Raw genomic sequence first — 20,771 nt, forward strand, 5'->3', positions numbered from 1 at the left:
AGGGAGGGAGGGAGGGAGGGAGAAGGAGGGGGAAAGGGAGGGAGGGAGAGAGGGAGGGAGAGAGGGAGGGAGGGAGAGTGAGGGAGGGAGAAATAGAGAGAGGGAGGGGGAGAGAGACAGAGACAGAGAGACAGAGAGACAGAGAGACAGAGGGAGGGAGAAAAAGGGAGAGGGAGAGGGGAAGGGAGAGAGACAGAGACAGAGACAGAGACAGAGAGGAAGAGACAAACTCCCTACAGGTCCGGCGTAGGTGCTCGTTTTCCTCCACGATTTCACGAAAACTGGCTTTGAAGGGGAGAGCGGGATCATCTCTTTCGTTTTCATCCTTGTTTCCCCACCATGCCGCCACAGTACGACAACTGGCGACGCTGTCCGCACGTAAGACAGCTTCCTGGCGGATGATGGTATCCGACAGATCGTCGGAAAGTAACCTCGGGGTTAACGTCGGCGACGGCATGGCCACCACCGAGGCGGAGCGCTGCTCAGCCGACCCATTCAATGTCTCCTTCACGAAGCTGCCCAAACGAGACATGCTTCAACTCATCCAGTCCGAGACAAGACTACCCGCTGGAATGCTCTTCCCGTCCATGTTTCCTTGAACAACTTCTTTCAACGCATCTCCGAGAGGAAAACCAGGCCTTCGCGTACCAAAATGTTAGGAAAACCTCCCACGAGTATGTCTCGAGCCCGTGTTGACACACGAAGTAATCCCGTCAAGAAACCAAAGAGCAAGTGTGCGAAACAATGCACAGTGCAACGATGAAGTTTATTCGATTTTGACGTTAGAATAAAAAGGAAAGAAAGTAATCTAAATTCTTAAGAAACGACACTGCCTAGGACATCTACTTAAAAGAAAAACAAAAGTCTGTAAACATATCCTATCAACAGGCAGACATAGTACGGGAGACTGACGGGAGAGAGCCAGCGGAGTCGGACAGTGAGGAGCTGGGCGAGCCCACGGGAGACTGACGGGAGATTGATCGGACAAGAAGAGCTTCCTGTTCCCTTCACTCTCTGTCGCCACCGCTAGCAAGACGGGAGACTGTCACTGTCAGGAGACTCACGGGAGACTGACGGGAGAGCGACAGTCAGCGGAGTCGGACAGTGAGGAGCTTGCAGGAGAGTCGGACAGTGAGCCTGAGCTGGAGAGCGGAGCATGCTGGAGCAGTGATCTTGCAACAACTTTCCAAAAAAAGCATACGGTTCGTGCCAGGGTGTGTGCCTTCCCCGGGCCCCCTTCCCGAGCCTGCCCTAAACCCTAAACCCTTTATCATTATTATTATGATGATGATCATTATTATTATGATGATGATGAGTTAAAAATCAGTACGAGGACAATCAGGAGAGTCGAGGAGGCTTGACCCTGACACTGTCGCACAGGCCAAACGGCGAGAAGTTCAGTCAGGAGAGTTGCTTCTCGAGGCTCCTTCGCCGGTCACCCCGAGTCGCCGGCACCCGGGCCTGCAGCTCACGATGATGAGTAAAAGATAGTACCAGGCAAACGAAAGGTTATTTGCGGCACTCATGGCTGCGAGAGGAGGAGGAGGAGGAGGAGGAGGAGGAGGAGGAGGATGTCTGATAGAGAGAGCAGAGGAGGAGGAGGAGGAAAGTGGAGGTGATCAGAAGAGGATTAGGGAGCATAGAGTGGGTTTAGAGGAAACGAATGCAAGGAGGGAGAAGAAAATGAGCGTCGCTTCCATGAAGGAAAGAAGTATAGCGAGAAGAATTGACAGACAATGACCGGAATGTTTCAGTTGATCCTCCATGTTTGCGGCACTTTCGCTGCTGTCAAAGCTCAACGAGTTCCAGTACGCCATCAGGTGCATCTTGCGTGAAACAACATCTCAACTGAGAACATTCTGGTTGCAGCCCTCGTGTGCCATGTCCTTCAGATGATGTTTGGGCGGGCTATGGCGACGAGGCGATCCGGGGAGTAGGCGCTCCTGGTAAGTCCCGTCTCAATCTGACCCTTCCCTGATCTTGCTTGTTTTGCTTGCATGAGCATGTTTTCATTGCTGTTGAAAGTTTGTTCTTCGTGCTTGGCTCTAGGCTTCCCATGCCTGACACGGCAGCAGGTATTCTCAACCCGCAGGATGTTTCGGAAGGCAACCTCTTTCCCGGCCCAGCAGCGTGAGATCTCTGCCACGTCTTGTCGTCTTGCTCACTGTCAGCAGGCTCATCCGCGGTGTTGGAAGCCCTGGGGTCCTCACAGCCAATTGCGCTTGAGCTGGATCGAGGGAAGGAGAGATGGTCGTGGTGATGGAAGGAGCGAGATGTTCGCCGTCACTACGAGCCTCTCAAGCCTCAAGTCCTGTACTCTCTTGTTTGTTGTCCCATCGTGCTGGGATTCGTGCACATGTATCAGAAAATTTTCAATCTTTTCCTAATTATCTCAGTGAAATTTGAATGTTTATCGTACAAGGTGAAAGTTCCTTCACAGCATCAAAATGCTGCTTACAGTGCCGATTGGCGAGCCATCTGATCTCATGGCTCGATAGTAGTCGCGCTGCTCACACCTGCCAGGTTGTCAGAAATCGGTAGGCATAGAAGAGGAGGAGGGGTAGGCATAGGAGAGGAGGGGTAGGCATAGGAGAGGAGGAGGGATAGGCATAGGAGAGGAGGAGGGATAGGCATAGGAGAGGAGGGGTAGGCATAGAAGAGGAGGAGGGGTAGGCATAGAAGAGGAGGAGGGGTATCGGCCACTCCCCCGGCCCCCCATCGTCCACCTCCTCCCTCAAGTATTTTCTTCCTCGTTTCTGTCCTTATCAGACCTCCGACCTCCCTCCCTCCTCTCCTTCAGCTCCTTCCTCTATCTGTCTTGACCCACCATTCCACCACGTTCTGCACGAGGTTCCCCTGCTGATCTGTCGCCTGCGTCGGATCCGTCCAAACCTCCGACCCTCGAGGGAGGTAACCGACCGCCTGGTGAGCGCGTGAGGGAGAGAGGAGGAAGGTGACTGACGTACGTTGATCTTCCCGCCAAGATACAGGCAGCCTTGCACGCGAGCCATGCTGTACACCGTGCCGCTCACGCCGCTGCCTAGGGGGGACCAGATCCCACTTTCCCTCTACATCAGCACGAGACGAGACGCGGCTGGAGGTCACCTGGCGTATCTTGCGACGCCGTTGACGCTCCTTCCTGCTGCTGTCTTGAAGGCTCCGCCGACAAAGAGAGAACGTCCCATGCTGGCAAGAGCGTACACCTCGCCGTCAAGCTGACCCAGACTCCTCCACTTCTACCGCCAAGGTCACCGCAAACTCGCGAAAGCTATTCTCACCTCCCCATCCCAGGACGCCAGAAACTTCGTATCCCTCTGACCTCCTGCGTTGCCAAAGTTTCCGCCGACGACGAGCTGCGGAAGCGTTGGCAGTGAGAGAGGCAAAGAGAGCATAACCTCGAAGCTGCAGTTCATGCAGTCAAAGTTGCCAGACGTCATCGTTAGCACTTCTCCTCCTTCAACTCCGCAGAATCCGCCGGAACAGAGCGGCTGCCATTGCATCGAGCGCATGTCCAGAAGAAGGAGACCTCCTGCGATACCTCCATGTCACATCTACCATCCCTACCAACATTCTCTCCTCCTCCTCCTCTCCCTTGCTCTTCCTCCTCCTCCTCCTCCTCCTCCTCCTCCTTGCTCCCTCCCTTCCTCCTCTCCCTCGCTCCTTAACCTGTAGCGTCAGGCTGACCGCTAGAGGACAAAAATTGTCCCGCGAGCGTGAGGAATTCATTTCCGTCGCTTTGACCTGCCAGGCTTGTCAAAGTCTCGTCGGCAGCTGCTCGCTCCTCCACCTGTGATGCTCAGAGCGCTCGCCACTCGTCCAGCTGGAGGAGGAGACCCGAAGATCTGCGGGAAGACCGTCAGGCGGACCGGCGTCACTTCCGCCTGCTGACCGGCTGCCATTCTCTCATGCTCTTGTCCCAGATGAGACACCCGAGGCTGCGAACAACGTGCTCTAGGGGGAGAATGAGGCGGGAGGAGGCGAGGGCGAAGGCTCACCAGCACGGGAAGGCTGTCTGATTTCCTGATATGCTGGAGCACAAGACTAAGACAGAGGAGGAGGCAGTGCGAGTGATACCAACGGTGAAGGAGCCGAAGACCAACAGCTGCTTGCGGGCTGGTAAAGCCAGCATTCCCCGTACTGACCCATCAAGTCCATGCCCGAGAGGAAAGAAATTTTCTCCGTTCCACTCAACGATGTACTTGGCCCGAACACTCGAAGCTTGAGGAGAAGTCAACAACCCCTGAGGTCAACGAGCGGGTGGTACCTTCTTGAAACGATCCTCCAAAGAAAACAGAGTCATCGATCTTTGCTACTGCTCTGACTGCTCTGTCGATTCCCAGGTTGACCGTCTATAGAGCAACGGACAGGTCAAATGCTGGCTAACGCGCTCAAATAGAAACCGTCATCTGCATCCTTGAAGATGGTTGAGCGAATCCGACATAGCCGTTACCCGAGTCATCGACCCCAGCTGCAGCCCAAGTCAGGTCATCAGTTGTCATGGAGAGAGTCTCCACCGAAGACGGTCTGCATGCTGTAGACCGTCTGATTTAACATGACGCCTTCTCTGACTACCCCCGCAACAATCTCGACAACTTGAACTTTGACCGGAGAGTCTGTCTGGTTGATCTGCAGCTGCTCGCAAACGAGCTTGACAAGCACGTGTCAAACAGAGCTTGCTCTCAGCTTCTGCCCACCTGAGTATCGGAGAGGACAAGCAGTCGAGGACAAGCCGTTTGCCCGACAAAGACTTTAACAACTGGCGAATCGTTCAAGGTGAACCAACTCCAGCTGGCAAGCGAGCTGTCGTAGACGACAGCTGGACTGAAGTTGACACCATTGATGGTCAAACTGCCATTGGTTGACAAGCCATTGGGCCCCCACAGCCTCGGGCTGACGCTGAAGACTCGCGGCCTGGAAGGACGTAGAGGTCAAGAGGAGAAGAGAGAAGGAGCAGGCACAGAAAGACCTTGCTAGCACACGGAGCATCACGACATGCTCAGTGCTGACGCCACTCCCTCCGTACTCAGTCCCTCCGTTGTCAAAACATCTGCAAGGCTGTCAGCAGTGACGCCTCCTCTCGAACGTCACCAACCTGATGGTCAACGTGACCACACCGGCGTTGTCATCGTTGACCCAGAAGACGAGAGTCCCGTTTTCAAAGATGTGCGGATCCTTCTGCCCGTCAGCTGCCCCTTGTCAAAGTTCAGAGCTGGTCACCTGCTGGAAGAATGCTGGAGTATCGGTGCTGTACTGCACTCTGAAGGTGATACTCTGCCCGATCTCGTCGACTCCTCCCCTCGAAATGTTCCTGATGGCATCAGGTCTGACCTGAAGTCCAGCACTGACACCAGCTGATCAGAACCACCTTCAGCTCTAGAGCCTCTCACTTCTCTATCGCGAAGATGGTCGGAGGAGAGGCAAAAGTCGGGGGGTTGTTGACGCTGAGCTGGAGTAACTGGTGAGGACCAGTACAAAGATGAGGGGATGAAGAGATAGAGCAACGAAGCAGAGAGAAGAACGTGGACGAGAAGTGAGTGCTGGATATTTTGACATGGCGCGAGGAGAGGGAGAGAGGTGGAGGAAGAGGAGGGGAGGAGGAAAAGCCAACGACAGGTGAATGGAAAGGTGGCGGAGCAAGAGGAGGAGGAGAGAAGCTACCACGCGCAAGGTGAGGGTTTGTGCTATGGATCTGTTCGATCCGAGTAGCGTCGAGTTTCCGTTGTCGAGGGCGACAATAGACAAGTTACAGACCCCGTTAACATTGGGCAGCAGCTGCAGCTGTAAACTCGCGTTGGAAGACCACGGGGGCTGATCGAAGACAATCTGACAAGAACATCATCTCAAGCCTCATGGACGTGCGTCAGAAAACAAACCAAAGGAGCAGCGACGAGCATCGACCCGCACGAGTTTGGAGTTGTGTAACCCAAGACAAACGAAACCAACTGAGCAAACGTGAGATACAAGATCGAAGCAGAGCAAGTGAGATACAAGACAGAAGCAGAGCAAGTGAGATACAAGATAGAAGCAGAGCAAGTTAGATACAAGACAGAAGCAGAGCAAGTGAGATACAAGACAGAAGCAGAGCAAGTTAGATAGAAGATCGACGCAGAGCAAGTGAGATACAAGACAGAAGCAGAGCAAGTGAGATACAAGACAGAAGCAGAGCAAGTTAGATAGAAGATCGAAGCAGAGCAAGTGAGATACAAGACAGAAGCAGAGCAAGTGAGATAGAAGACAGAAGCAGAGCAAGTTAGATAGAAGATCGAAGCAGAGCAATTGAGATAGAAGATCGAAGCAGAGCAAGTGAGATACAAGACAGAAGCAGAGCAAGTGAGATAGAAGATAGAAGCAGAGCAAGTGAGATATGGTTTGTTGGCAGTAGCTGTCAGTCTATTACTTGCAGAATGCCTTCGTCTGGCGCTCCCGCCGTGACATCTGGCAGCAAGTCAGAAGATCCCGCCCGTCCGCCTCAGGTGGTTCACTGGTGATGAAGTTGGTGAAGGTGAGCTGGCGATCTTGGTTGCTTTCCTTGACGTCAAGGACGTGAGAGGCCAGGGCGAAGTCAGGCGGGTTGTTGACGGAGAGAAGGTCAAGCACGACTCGCTGCGCTCCAAGTTCAACGTCGATGCGAAGAAGCTCAAGTCAGGTAGATGGAGGAGAATGAAGAGGAGAAAAAGCAGGAGAAGAGGAAGAGGAGGAGAAAAAGGAGGAGAAAAAGGAGGAGGAAGAGGAGGAGGAGAAGAGGAGGAGGAAGAGGAGGAGATTACGTCTGACACGCTGGAGGCGATGGCGCTGATAACGGCATTCAGAACTTATAAAACACTACAGGAGACTCGGCTTACCTCCCGTTGACTGTCACTGAGATCGAGAACGCCAGCTCAAACACCCTCGATGAATGTCAGGAAGCAGATTGACAAGCTGAGAAAACCTCACCCGTGAACCCAGTTGGCAGCTCGGAAGGTGAGGGTGCCGTTGGTTGACAAGGTGGGGAGGTCTTGAAAGATTTGGCTCGGGAGGAGGCCGAAGTCAGGGACCTGAAAGGGGGAGGGAAGGGAGGGGATCGTCAGTAGCTGTCAGGGACTCAAATATTTCACTTGTTTCGCACTCTCCAATGAAAACTTGAAACCCGTCTGAATGAAATTCCCGTCAACCTCCACCTGCCATGTTGTGAGCTGAGAAACCTCCTCCCTTCCTCATCCTCGTTCGCTCTTGCTTGATTTCCCAGCTACTCCCTCAATCTTCTCTCACCTGCACCCCGCAGCTCTTCGAGATGGTTCCATTGCCCTCAAGCACGATGATGGAAGGGCAGGAAATCCGCGCGAAGACTCCAGACGTCAAAGTCTGCAACGGCTTGTCAAACACGAAGAGTCAACTGATGAGCTCGCCACCTTCAAGAAGATCTTCATGTGCTTGACAGCAGTTCTGACTCAAACGTCACCCTCCTCCTCCTCTACTCTCAACCACTCGCCTGTCTTGTCCGTACACGTTGCCATTGAGCCGGAAAACTCCCCCGCCGTCGATGAGCTGCACATCAACGTCTATCGTCTCGTACTTGGAGTTGTTGAGATGTAGCGCCATCATTCCCATCCTGCTTGCTCGGTAAGAAAAGTTGACCCGGTCTGCCATCATCACCCGTTCTGAATCCACAAGTGCGGAGGCGACGAGAAGAAGGATAGGGTAGAGAACGACACATGAAATCGAAGCGTCTGATAGTGAGAGGGAGGGATGGAGGGAGGAAGGAAGAGAGGGAGGGGAGGGAGACTGGGGTTAGATGGATCCGAGCAGAAGCATCATGTTCTTACCTGTGCGAGATTTTCATCTCCAGAGCTCACATTCCAGGCAAACCTAACAAAGACAAGTCAAAGTCGACATCTCAAGCTTTGACCTCACGTTATGTTCTGATCTTTCGGGTCTGAGACAATCACTATCTCTGGTTCAAGGTCGAAGCTGGGCGGGTTGTTGATGAACGAGGTTGTCAACGCAAACACTCGAGAGAATTCTGTCGTCTAGTCATATGAAATCATTTCGACAAGCTGAAGACTCACCCAAGCTTGTCAAGTTGCAGCCCATCGGCCCCTCAAGCGTGCTCCTCAACAGATTCATCACGATCCTGCTCAATCATCAACATCTTCCCTCCCCCCCACTACCCCCCCCCCCCCCCCCCCCTCTCACTATCCTCCCTCTCCCTTGTGCTCGTGCTCGTGCTCGTGCTCGTGCTCGGTCTCGTGCTCGGTCTCGTGCTCGTGCTCGTGCTCATCGTACTAGATTTCCTTCTCCTAGTTTTGTCGCTACCTGTATAATCTCGATCCCATCATCTCCACCGTCGGCGTCACCGTCAAACTCCCCTGATCATCCACCCGCATCGCCACTTCACCTCCTAGCAGAAGTCAGGAGGAGGAGGAGAGAAGGAGGAGGAGGAGGAGAGCAGAGCGCAGCAGAAGATGCAATGAAGAAAGAGGAGAGGAGAACCGGGGGCAAGAGGCGACATGTTGTCATAGGCTCCGAAGACAGTCAAGTTGGGGAAGAAGCACGACGATCCTGTGCAGCATGAGGCGAGCAACAGAAGAAAAGAAGCTCGACCGTAGTCCCTCTCTTGCCAGTCAAACCAATCTTGTGCGAGAGATGGATACGTACACATCAGACGTGACCGGGGAAGACCGCGGAACACAAGGAGTTTGTCTGCAGCGACTTCATGACTGCTGCTGTCACGACAACTCTGTTGTACCTCCCCTTGCTTGCACAAACTTGGCTCCGTCGAGGATTCCATGGCAGAAAGTGCTTAAATTCTTCTGGATGACTCTGTCGCAGCTTGTCAAACTGGAACGAGACAGACAGTGAAAGAAATTCACCTGGAGTAGAGACGACCCGCCTGGTCAAAGATGCCAAGAGCTTGACAACACAACCGTCACACGCCCACACACGTTGACTGGGTTCAAACCTGACACGCTGAAACGAGGATGTCAGATTCGTGAAGAGGAATGAGCAACAATAATGTGATGATAGATGATCAGCAAAAGTTGAAATGAAGGAAGTGAAGAAACCTGAGATCGTCGTCAATCACGTCGAATGTCTTGATAGTTCCTTGTGACATGTCCAGAGCGTGAAAGTGCGATGAGCTTGAGTTAAGCCACATGCTTGTGACGTCTTCAACTCCCTTCGTCCTCCTGCATCGCACATGACATTTCAACACGACATCTCAACACGACATCTCAACATGACATCTCAACATGACATCTCAACATGACATCTCAACATGACATCTCAACATGCTCATCTCAACATGCTCATCTCATCATGACATCTCAACATGCTCATCTCAACATGAAATCCGGTTGCGCTGGCAAACACCTGAAGTTCCACGGGAATGCGATCAACCCTTCAGTGATGCTGTTTGCAAGAAGCAACTTCTGCATCTCGCCTGATCGCATGTCATCGTCACCTCAGCCTTCTCCCCGTCTCACCTCGTCGGTCTGGCAGCGACACGAAATTCCACTTTGACGTCACTCCTGCTGTCGCGTCACTTTGACCGTTTCCCCGTTCTCATCCGTCACCTGTTGGGAAGCGAAGAGCAAAAGTTCTCGTAGGAAGTTGAAACAGCCCGGGGACTCTACTGCGGTTGGGAGGAACAGCTGAGATCTCGTCGATGAAAGTTCCGTTGGCTTGACAAGGAGAATAAGGAGGAGAATATGCGCAAGTTTGATACCCGAAGCCTCTGAGGTGCTCCTGCCGCTCCACTGCAAGACTGCAGAATGCGGTTGCATCACCTGTACCTTCTCAGCTCCTCCACCCTCTATCCTCCTCGTCCTCGTCCTCGTCCTCGTCCTCGTCCTCGTCCTCGTCCTCGTCCTCGTCCTCGTCCTCGTCCTCGTCCTCGTCCTCGTCCTTGTCCTCGTCCTCCTCACTGCTCCTGCTACTGTCTGAATGATCTACCTGTTTGTCAAACACTTGTTGCGAACTCGACGTCAAATCTCTGATTCCCTGAGGATCGAGGAGTCAGAGGAGGAGCAGTAACACGAGTGGGATGACTTGAGCGACGGCGAAGAAGTGTTCTCCTTCGTCTTCGAAGTGAAATACATCAGAACATCCTCTGTTGCAGTCATATCATCGTCATCGCACTAACAAGACAAGTAGCTATGAGACCTCAACCCATTGACGTTGTCATGTGACGGCCATGAGAACTTGAGACTTTCCTGCAGTAATGTATCAGTTGATTCATTCCCGCCATCATCATCGTCATCAACCAGGTATCTTGCCAAATACGCCTGAACTTCTTCAGTTGACATGCTGCGTATGAACTCGCAGGCAGCGTTCACGGAGCATTCAACTGAGCATGAGAGCGAGCAGATGGAGCAAACAGCGTCTGTGCTGCAGAAGCCTTCATTCGATCCTCCTGCTTCATTGTTCACCAACCTATTTCCCCTCCTCCTCCTGCTCCTGCTCCTCCTCACCCACCCCGCCTCCTCCGCCCACTCTGCTCCATCTGCTGCTTCTTCCTCCATTGCTTTCCTCAAAATTTGCGCTACTTTTTCGCGCCCCTATTTATTCTCTGTCCTATCCCTCCCTCCCTCCCTCCCTCCTCCCTTCATCTTCTATTTCAACCTCATTTCTCTGTGCTCTACTCCTCCTCCGCCTCCTCCTTCTCCTCCTCGCTTCCTCCTCCTCCTCCCCCTTCCCTTTCTCCCCCGCGTACCCGGTAGATAGCTGGTACATCCTCCCCAGATCAGCCTGGGGTCTTCCTGGTACCGATCGCTATCCGAGCATGCCAGCACGGGGAGGGCAGGAGCGCTTCCTGCGTCTCGTACCGCATCGCTCAGCTCCACGAACGATTCTGATCCAGCATGGTCCAGCAGCACGAAGACAGCGGGCTGTGCGTCAGAGGCGGAGAGGAGGGAGAAGATGTCGGAGACTGCGGGGGAGGGAGAGGTAAGAGAAGGACAGCAAGTTTGAAGATTTTTGACCTGCTGTCATCGGCTGACTGATCCTTGACAAGACAACGAAACTTTCTTGACAAGAATTTGTATGGTTGGACCTGTTTGCAGACTTCAGTCATGTGCTCTCGCTCTGTTTGTCACTGGTACATCTGTCTGCACGGGAGGGAGAACGTGTTGATGTTGATCACGCCGGGTAACGAGATGTTTTGAAACTCCCTGACTCAAAATTACTCACTCTGATAAACTTGAAGAAATCACCTGAAACGTTCTTGTTGAGAATTCCATTCCCAGATCTCAACATGTGTACTCCAAGCGGGATATTTGAAACTGACAATGGGAGGCGAGAGAAGAAGAAGGAGAAAACGAAGAGCGGAGAGGAGAGGGGAGGAGCGGTGTGGAGAGGAGAGGGAAGGAGAGGAGAGGAGAGGAGAGGGAAGGAGAGGAGAGGAGAGGAGAGGAGAGGAGAGGAGAGGAGAGGAGAGGAGAGGAGAGGAGAGGAGATATAAGCTCAGAAAAGTTTCAGCAGCAACGAGTCACCTCGAGCAGTCGATGTCCGAGCACTCAGCGTTGCTTCCTCCGTCTCCTGCCAGCACAAGGAAATGTCGAGACTCGTTGACCTGCAGATGAGCTACGGAGAGCGCGCGGAGAGAAGAGAGAGGCTGGAGGACAACGAAACCCACTCCTTGCTCCCAGCTGTAGACAACGCTGCTGGGAATCAGCTGAGAATTGCTTGTGAAAGCGACGGCGAGGAGGAGTCGAGGGCCGAGCAGGAAGGAAGAGGAAGAGCGGGAGAAGGAGGAGGGACCGCCCAGGCTTTGATGGTGATGAAAGCGACTCGTGCTGACGTTCCATGTGTAGACATTGACTGCCGACATGTTTTGGTTGCTCAACCAGTTTGAAACAACAACAATCGTCTCTCCTGTCATTGCTTGTCACCCATTACTCTTATCTTGTTCCCTTGCTCACCGTTGGTCTTTGCGACGCTCATGTAGACAGCATTTGCGTCTTTCACCCCGTTCTTGTTGAGATATTGAAAGAACACAAACCTCTCCTGTTGTTTTTCGTTTCATTACCTTTGATCCTCCTCTCTCCTCCTCTCCCCTCCCCTCCCCTCCCCTCCTCTCCCCTCCTCTCCCCTCCTCTCCCCTCCTCTCCCCTCCTCTCCTCTCCTCTCTTCTCCCCTCCTCTCTCCTCCCCTCCTCTCCCCTGTGCTCGGCTCTCCTTCTCCCCCTCACCTGCTCTGCATTCCATCGCAATACTGACACTCCAGCCTCTCCACCAGCGACGAGGAGGAGGCGGTCGAGGCCGAGGAGGAGGAGCTCGGACGAGTAGGAAGCTGCCAGGTTTCCGCCGAAGATGCGGGAGGGAGAGAGGAGGCTGAAAGTGAAATCGAGAGCTCCTAGCACAAGCTCAGTGCGAGGGAGAGAAGTAGGAGAGAAGTGAGCTGTTCTCACCTGTAACAATGTCTGATGACTGCAATGCATTGAGGCCACGAGAAGAAATCTGCAAGAGAGGTCATAAGAAAATCATGATGACAACTGTGCAGAAAGTTTTACCTTGTTGTCATACTCCCACAATACTTTCTCTTCTTGTTGTATTGATCCGAGCTCAGTGAAGTTTCCTGTGAGGGAAGAAAGAACAACATGTTTATGATAGCACATTCGCGGACAACACTTCTGACCTGTCAGTGAATCCCTTCGGAGAACTGCAATGGAGCTGATCACAGGAGTCAGACCAGAGAAGGAGAATGATGAAGATATCAAGTTCTCACTTTGACAGCAAGGAGAACAGCAACATAATCTTCGAGTCTGCCGTCATCATCATCTTGCTTGCTCCCGCTATGATCGACGGGTAGAAAATTCCCCTGACACCGCAACTCACTTGTAACTTCACATGTCCCATTTCCACTCTCACATGTACTCAACCGAACCATTGATGATGTTCAAAGACAACATGTGAACGGCTCCAAACGTGTGACTCTTTCAAACACAAATGTAAGCAAGCGAAGAACAACCGGCAACGAGCAACCGAGTCTGACGACCTTGCTGACCTTCTGCTATCCAGCACATACAAACATCTCATTGTGCTGCTGCTTCCTCTGCATCCCTCTCCCTCTCCACTTATCGACATCTGCTCCGCGCCTCGTTCCCCCCCTGCTCCTCCTCCTCCTGATCCGAAGGCAGGGATGCACTGACTGTCTGGGGAAGGCTGGAAACTTGAGTAAGGAATAGCTATGAGAAAGGGAGGGGAGAGGAGGGGAAAGAAGAGGAGGAGAGGAGAGGAAAACAGATGAATCTGAGAAGAGGAGGAGAGGGGAGAAGATTAAGATTTGCAGCAAACTCGATTACCTTGATGACTCCAGTGTCATTGCAAACGTCAAAAACACTGCAATCATGAATGAGAGAATTGCCAATGATGATAATCCTCCTTCTCGTTGTCCTCCATCCATACCATCATCATCATCATCATCATCATCATCATCATCATCATCATCTCCATCATCATCATCTCCATCATCATCGTCATCTCCATCATCATCGTCATCTCCATCATCGTAATTGTTATCATTATCATTATCCACGTCATCATTATCATCATCACAAAATCGCAAAGATCGCCATCAACCACTTTCTCCTCCTTCTACATCTCACGTTAGAGTGCTATAGTGATAGGAAAGGACGACAATTCTGGTAGGAATCGTTTCGTTGCCCTGCTGTAAAACCAGAGCAGAAGGAGCGGCAAGACAGGAGACCCGCTGGAGCTGCGGGAGCAGAAGTCGAATTTCACTCCACTGAGAGACGTTTGTGCTGCAGGTGAACAACATGTCAGGAAATAGGCGAAGAAGCGAGGAGGAGGAAGAGGAGGAGAGGGACGAGGGGCAACAAAGACAGTGAGGGAAAAAGGAAGGGAAAGAGAGGGAGAGGGAGGGAGGGAGGGAGGGAGAGAGAGCGAGAGAGAGAGCGAGAGAGAGAGCGAGAGAGAGGAGGAGGTGTGGTGGCGGTGGTGGTGGTGACCGGGATCCTTCTTCTTGGGACGAGGAACTGAAACAAGACGAATCAGTCAAGAAATACAGCGAGGAGGCTCAAGACAACAAGAACAACAGCCGAGCGAGCAAGTGACGAAGTAGGAACAAGATGGAACCAACACATACAAGCACACAGACACGCAACAAGACAAAACTCTACAAGTTGAAACCGTTCGAAGTGAGAATCTAGAGATCTGTTTGTTCGTCTCACCTCGGAGATCTTGAAGTCTGAAAGTCGAAGGATGCGACAAGTTGTTGATTATGTTGTCTTGTGACTGATACAATCTTAGAGGCTGCGGACAGCTCTTGTCCTCCAGATGTTTGTTTGAGCGAGTCCTTCTCATTTGCAAGGTCTTGGAACTGAAATCCATTCCATCTGACAAGAAAAGACGTCAAAGACAATCAGAGGTCCATCAGACTTGAGAACTTGAAGCTTGATTGAATCATTCTCGCCCCTCCCTCTCTTCTCTCTTTTGTTTCTCCTCCTCCTCCTCCTCTCCTCTCCTCCTTCTCTCCCCCTCTCTCTTCTCCTTCTCTCTTCCCCTCCTTCACCTGTAAAGTTTCGAGCATTTTCCGCTGATACTAAACAAGCTTGTCGAGCAGTTGGACTGCATGGCGACGGCAAGGAAAGGAACCGAGAGCATGTCGACAAGCTGAACGTCTGAGACAGAAACGCCACCCAGCTGTTGGAAGACAGTGAAAGTCTGCAAGCTTTCATCCCATTGATAGAGAGTCAGGCCTCTAGTCTCTTCGAAGAATGTCAAGAAATGACGATCGATCATGTCATGAAGGATGAAATGAGCTACTCCATTGCTCGAAGACGTTGAGAACGTTTGTAGTGATGTAAGTGATATGCCTTGGTTTTCCCTTAACATCTACACCACATGTCAATCCTTGTGCTGTCGTCTTTGAGAGCAGATCGAACAACCTTCATCTCGAACAATGTTGACTCCACTTCGGTTGACAGGCTTGAGAAACTGTACAAGACAGAGACTGCAAACATGCACTTTCCTTGTATCTCAAATCCCTGTATCCCTGAGATTGCTTTTTGTTCAAAGACCTTGGCAAGTATTGAGATGTCAGTGTATAAGATGAGAAGGACATGTAAGTACCATCTCATGTAGCTCAACCAACTCCAACACATCAGGTTGTGTCTCATTCATCAGGAAAAACTTCACTGATCCATTGACCATCGCAAGAGCAACAATCTGTGATGTAGCATTCCCTTCCATGATTGTACATGATGACCACTGTCGAGCGTTTGAAGACGAGACTTTCTGAACAACTTGTATGGTCACGTCCTCTGAACCATGAGAGATGCGGTAGACTAGCGATCTTGTGTCGACCAAACCTTGCAGGCATGTCAGGACCTCAAGCTTGTCAAAGTAATGCTTACCATCAAGACGGTTGTCTGCGACAGCAACAAACAGATACGAGAACGCCGGCCTGCAATCAAAGTAAGAAAAGAGAAGTTGGGATAGTTCTTGGTGATTGTGCTGATGTAAGTCACCTGGCAATTTCTAACGCTGAGATGTATGGAAGGTCAAGAGGGAGAGGAGTTCGTTTGAAGTTCTACAGCAATATCATTATCATAAGCATGTAGTCGTAGAATTTGAAAGTTCAATCTTCTTACCCGCTCATCAACTTTGCTCATGATGTAAGACTGCGTCTTGAACACAAACTTTGCGGGGATTCCTGAGAGAGCGTCAATCTTTGAACTGTCACAATCAGACGCATCAGACCGGACTGATACTCTTCTACACTCATAGCATTGGGATTCACAAGATAACTCATGAGATCAAACCCGCAATCCTTCCAGAAGCAAGATCGCTGGGCAAACAATGATCATAAGAAAAAGCTGCTGGAACGACATTCTCTTTCTTGTTACCTGCCAGAGTGGTTTCCATGGAGAAGTTAGAGCATCTCTATCGTTCACGTTACTTGAACCTCTTCAACTATTTCATCAACCCGACAAACCTGAGCTCAACTGATAGGAAGACGCTCTTGTAGCCATGGTGCCACATCGGAGACACGCAGACAAGCTTGTTCGAAGAGAAATGAGAGACCTCACTGTACGAGATAACCTTCTCTGTTCGAGAGAAGACGAACGAGAAGCGACATCTCAATGATGTTGTTCTGATACAAGTATGTCACCCTCAGCCGATCACCGTCATTGAAAACTCACTGGGTGAACTGAAATTGTCCAAGAACCACAATCTCTGCTCCTCCCTCCACAGATCCTGACAAGACGTTGGAGGAAGAGGAGGAGGAGGAGGAGGAGGAGGAGGAGGAGGAGGAGGAGGAGTTGGTGTCCAGCCTTGTCCAGTAGGAAGAGGAAGAGACAGGATGCGCAGTGAGATTGACGGAAGATGCTCCAGCGAGCTCAAGGAAGGAGGAGGAGATCTGCTGAGCCGAGAGGGGAGAGGAGAAAACTCGCAGCATTCTCATGCTCCCGACGTGGCTGAAGAATCTTCTAGAAGAAGAGTCGAAGAAGCTGCCGACGAGGAAGGGAACTGCAGGAGCAGCAGGGGGAGGATAGAGGAGAGGCACCAGCTTGTCGCAGCCTGCGATGAGTTGGATCAGTGAGGAGAAGACGAGAAGATGCAGATGTGGATGCATGTTGAGATGTACATGAAGATGTGGATGTGGGTTGAGTTGTTGTTGTTGTTGATGATGATGATGTAGAATAAGAATTCACAAGGAAGAGAATGTTCACCTTGCGATCTGCAATCTCTCTCAACCCGCTCCTTGCCATTAACATACATTTTCAAACTGCAGCAAACGAGTCAGAGAAATCAGATGATACCATCTCCTTTCCACCTCGTGCCGTTGAATGTCGCTACTACATGAATCCATTCCTCTAGTTTGCAGAGAGAAGTTGGACAGTCAAAGATCAGCTGAGAACATTCTTGTTAGTTTATGCACAACTGCACACAAAAGCAACAAGACCTTAATAGGAGTCGATCGAGTTTGGATTGCAATATCAAAGAAGAATGAGATTTGAGGATTTCCTACTCATTTACCAGTTGTCAGTGTTGAAGGCAAATACAAGTCAACAGAGCACCAGTCTTGTCTGCTTCCACTGCGTATGACAACGTCCAACCGCTAAGACGAAGTTGTCAACAAAAAAAGACATTCATTTTCATCCTTTTACCTTGCTGGCGGTCCCTGCGACTGACAGCTGACAATTCCAGCATATGAAACTTGGCGTGTGTTGATTGTGATCCACTGCAAGCTCATGAGAATTACACCAGCAGCACGTTGTTGTTGCAACTCACAGTCTCGATAGAGAGGTTTGATCGTGGGAGAAAACCTTGCTGCGCAAGGCTCGCAACATCTCCTTTGGTTGCAAACCCGAAATGTTTTGCATCGTCAAACATGGCAACCTTGTTCTCTTGTCATGAAACTCGCATGAATCAGCAAACACGCACCTGCAACTCTCCGAAAGACATCATCGCGTTCAACAAGTTTGCAGATTCCGAGATGAAAGATGAAGAGGATGGATCGATAGCAAACAGATCGAAAGTCTTCCTCCGCTGAAACTGATTGCTTCCACTCCAATCTCGCTGATCAGCAAACACGTTCGGCTCCCAAGAGTTGTTGAATTTCGGCGGCAGGAGGGAGAGAAGTGAAAAGTCCCACCATGCTGCTGTCTCGTTCCAGAGAAGCTGTTTGAGCATAATCAGCAGAAGATGAAAAGTAGTCAAAAGATTGAGTCAAAGAGGAGGTGGAATTTTCAGGGAGAGTTAGGAAGAGTAGAAATCGCTAGAGATGGTGAGGGAGAGAGGGACGGAGGCAGAGGATTGAAGCAAGAGGGTGAGTAAAGCAGTGATGGGGAGAAAGAGACGATGATGAGGTGGGGTGAAGAAGAAATTGTACTGACCTCTGGTGGTGAAGTTCGAAGTTTTCTGCAAGCAGCAGCAGAGGACTTGAAAAGAATGTAAAACAACAAACGTACAATTCAAGAGAGGATTGAGATTACCTGGTCAACACATTGCGAAGTTGACGGGCGATCAAGGAGCAGGGCATATCGATCGTTAAGAAAGTCGATGTACAACGACATCTTCTCACAGCTGTGAAACAATATTTCAACAGAGAGAAAGAAGTTGAGAAAAGGCGATGAGAAAGGGAGTATACGACAGTGTGAGGAGAATGCCAAGATTGTTGATGGCAAATGAAGAAGAATCGAACTCAGGGATGAGAGAATGATGAGGAGAACAAAACAACAACACCAAAATTATTGACAACTTTCTATCATGAACAAAATAACAAGTTGGGGAAACACAAAGTTTCCAACTCACCCAGTAAGGGCGATGAAAGTTGTGTTGGAAGCATTTCCTTGCAAGACGGGGAGAGCGTCGCAAACTGAAGACATTACAAAGACTTCCCGACCTGTCGCCTGAACGTCTTCCTGGATACAACTTGATGCTCCGGTCAACCAGTAAGATACCAGCCGAATCCTTTGCTGCAAAGATACATCATAGTTGTTTCATCACATCTTACAATCATATCTTTCTCTCTTTCTATCCTCCAACTCCCTCGCTCTTCCCCCTTCCTCATGCCCTACCAATGACAGCGTTACCCTCTCCCTTTAGTCTTTCTTCAATCTCTCCCACTCTTCCTCCCCTTCATCGTCCTTTCTCTTTCTCCCTCCAGCACCTCATCATGTCGGAAACGATCGATGAAAGTCGTGGGATCGTGCGTATAACTGACGATCGAGTCTGACGAGAACTCGGCAGCGAACCAGAACTTGCGATCTTTGAACGTCTCAAACGCTGAGGTGAGAAATCAGAGACGAGGTGAGAAATGTCTGACGTGCTACCACTGGTGAATGTCAGCCGGTTGTCAATCAGCGCTCTATCCTCAGTTACATTCTCGAGGCGAAACGTTGTAGCGTCCTTCGTGAAAGTCACAAGAGCGAGAAGAGGAGAGAGAGCAGCAGCAGCAGCAGCGACGAAAGAACAAGAGGGGAAGGAAGGGAGTGAGTGGCGAAAAGGAGGAAACAGAAGAAGAGGGAGAGGGAGAGGGAGAGAGAGAGGTAGAGGTAGAGGTAGAGGTAGAGGGAGAGGAAGAGGAAGAGGAAGAGGTTACATTCTCAGGAATCAGGAAGGTAGTTCCAGCTTGAAGGTGGTTCTTCAGTGGACTGACTGCTGAAAGAAAACGATCCACTACCGTCTTGCCGTTTGACAGATAGACTGTCGCACTGTTGACAAACATATCATACAAGGAAAGAAAACACAACCCGACACAATACAACGGGGAAAAGAACTCCACAGCATCATCTCAATCGTTACCTTCCGATCAACTGCTCCTTTATCAGAACGCTCTCTGCCTTCTCCGAACAATCTCCGTTTGTCAAGTTCGACGGGCCCATGAACTGAGAGCAGGATGGAAAAATATCATACTCCAAGAACACCTTGAGGAATGATTTGCGCCATCCGCTCGCCGAGATTTCTTCCCATTCAAAGCTCTTTGCACACGATTACAACCTTGAGAACAAGAGGAAGATTGTCACCTCAATCTTGAAGGTCAGGACTGGAGATGTCGAAGAGCGGAACAAGGCAGAAGTAACATCAAACGAGGGAGCAAGAAACCAGCGTTGCTCCTGCTCCTCAAAGAACACCTTCATCTTCCCTCCCTCCTGCTCCCAGTACGCTACTCCCCCGTACTCCCCCCCGCTTCTCTTGTACGTCCCCCGTGCCCCCTCGAACTCGCCCACGTTCCCAAACGTACACGGAGCCGAGCACGAGACCTGGTAGACGCTAGACAGGCTTTCAGCCGATCCAAGAGGAGGACAGGAGCAGGGAGCTGACGGGTCGATGCAAGCCGCACGGTACGCCATCACAAACCCCGGCCTCTTCCCTCCCTCCTCTACCTTGATCTCCATCCTCCTTGGCTCCTCTCCCTGATTGCTCTGCAGCGTCACTCCCGACGACCCTGCCGCCCCCTCCCGCGCGGTGAAGTAGAGCATGCTCGTGCTCTGGCTCATGTCCAGCCATGGCGGGACGGCGAAGAGGAGCGGGTTGTCCCAGGTGAGGTAGTCGCCGACCTGAGCTGGAGTCTGCATCTGGCAGAGGAAGGAGAGGTTTCCAGCGGAGAGGCAGGGGAGCTGGGAGGCAGTGGAGGGGAAAGTGATCGATGCTGTGGTTGCAAGTTTGCACGGGATGCCGTCAGAGGAGTTTGACCATGAGCATACGTCGAGCTGATTCGAGCATGTTGTACTGTTACATGCTTGACTGCCTGTCGGACATGTTGCTTGGCCATCGCTGACAGCAGCGACTATGAGAAAAAAGAAGAGCAGAACCTCAGTACAAATCATCGTGTCTGAGTTCAGAGCCATGATGATTGTGAGCTTCTCTTTTCCCGTCAATCTCCAGTCGGTTTTGTTGACAGCTCCTTCATCTGATTGAGCATGTTTCAGTAATTGGCTTTGTTTTCTGCAAACCTATCTTCTGACATTGAACCCATCGTATTCCTACTCGAAGCACCTCCATATCTCACCCAACAGTCTAAAGCTACCCGAGTTCTCTCCTTCCACTATTGTCCTGTACTACTCGGTTCTGTTCAGCTCGTTCCTGTACCATCATTCCTGTGCTGCTCATTCCTGGCTTGTCCTTCCCTTTCCTACGAGCTCCTTCACTACCACTCGATGCTTCATCGCATTTTGACAAGTCACCCTCGTCCCCACACAGACTCTTTGTACCCCACCACTAAAACTCGTGTCAGAATCTCCATGCACCCCCAAAGTTGTTTAAAACTACCGGGTCCTTTATGCATACACAAGTACCCCTAGAAGATTACTACCCCATTCTTTC

At 51.0% G+C, this 20,771-nt stretch overlaps 1 protein-coding gene across 1 annotated transcript; it reads right to left on the reverse strand.

Annotated features, from left to right (window-relative positions):
* Positions 1 to 2,796: 2,796 nt before the first annotated feature.
* GUITHDRAFT_148063 (hypothetical protein) lies at positions 2,797 to 20,296 on the reverse strand (the record flags this gene model as incomplete). The annotated part of the gene is made up of 84 exons (XM_005820145.1): positions 2,797 to 2,922; positions 2,967 to 3,036; positions 3,106 to 3,236; positions 3,279 to 3,353; positions 3,396 to 3,529; positions 3,667 to 3,741; positions 3,788 to 3,842; positions 3,890 to 3,935; positions 3,996 to 4,218; positions 4,265 to 4,349; positions 4,401 to 4,468; positions 4,515 to 4,632; positions 4,695 to 4,911; positions 4,967 to 5,047; positions 5,093 to 5,192; positions 5,218 to 5,308; positions 5,329 to 5,341; positions 5,388 to 5,455; positions 5,659 to 5,823; positions 5,874 to 5,942; positions 6,398 to 6,435; positions 6,483 to 6,603; positions 6,768 to 6,792; positions 6,843 to 6,887; positions 6,934 to 7,034; positions 7,095 to 7,157; positions 7,249 to 7,341; positions 7,462 to 7,524; positions 7,803 to 7,845; positions 7,891 to 7,999; positions 8,046 to 8,110; positions 8,293 to 8,377; positions 8,470 to 8,538; positions 8,726 to 8,799; positions 8,850 to 8,869; positions 8,904 to 8,946; positions 9,042 to 9,164; positions 9,349 to 9,418; positions 9,462 to 9,506; positions 9,552 to 9,742; positions 9,788 to 9,978; positions 10,027 to 10,087; positions 10,141 to 10,190; positions 10,242 to 10,390; positions 10,691 to 10,906; positions 10,959 to 11,029; positions 11,469 to 11,514; positions 11,898 to 11,982; positions 12,167 to 12,330; positions 12,386 to 12,434; positions 12,488 to 12,552; positions 12,613 to 12,647; positions 12,703 to 12,795; positions 12,846 to 12,910; positions 13,280 to 13,316; positions 13,583 to 13,641; positions 13,684 to 13,738; positions 14,168 to 14,332; positions 14,509 to 14,831; positions 14,885 to 15,016; positions 15,069 to 15,307; positions 15,353 to 15,402; positions 15,467 to 15,528; positions 15,590 to 15,651; positions 15,699 to 15,768; positions 15,845 to 15,905; positions 15,934 to 16,092; positions 16,142 to 16,520; positions 16,673 to 16,728; positions 16,777 to 16,853; positions 16,906 to 16,967; positions 17,021 to 17,061; positions 17,111 to 17,184; positions 17,235 to 17,342; positions 17,388 to 17,624; positions 17,840 to 17,884; positions 17,939 to 18,029; positions 18,258 to 18,321; positions 18,349 to 18,421; positions 18,616 to 18,731; positions 18,779 to 18,854; positions 19,048 to 19,159; positions 19,251 to 19,426; positions 19,472 to 20,296. 84 exons carry the CDS (start codon positions 20,294 to 20,296, stop codon positions 2,797 to 2,799), a joined length of 8,922 nt encoding a protein of 2,973 aa, XP_005820202.1.
* Positions 20,297 to 20,771: the final 475 nt, after the last annotated feature.

The sequence above is a fragment of the Guillardia theta genome, assembly GCF_000315625.1.
Source record: "Guillardia theta CCMP2712 unplaced genomic scaffold GUITHscaffold_188, whole genome shotgun sequence".
Classification (NCBI taxonomy): Eukaryota; class Cryptophyceae; order Pyrenomonadales; family Geminigeraceae; genus Guillardia; species Guillardia theta.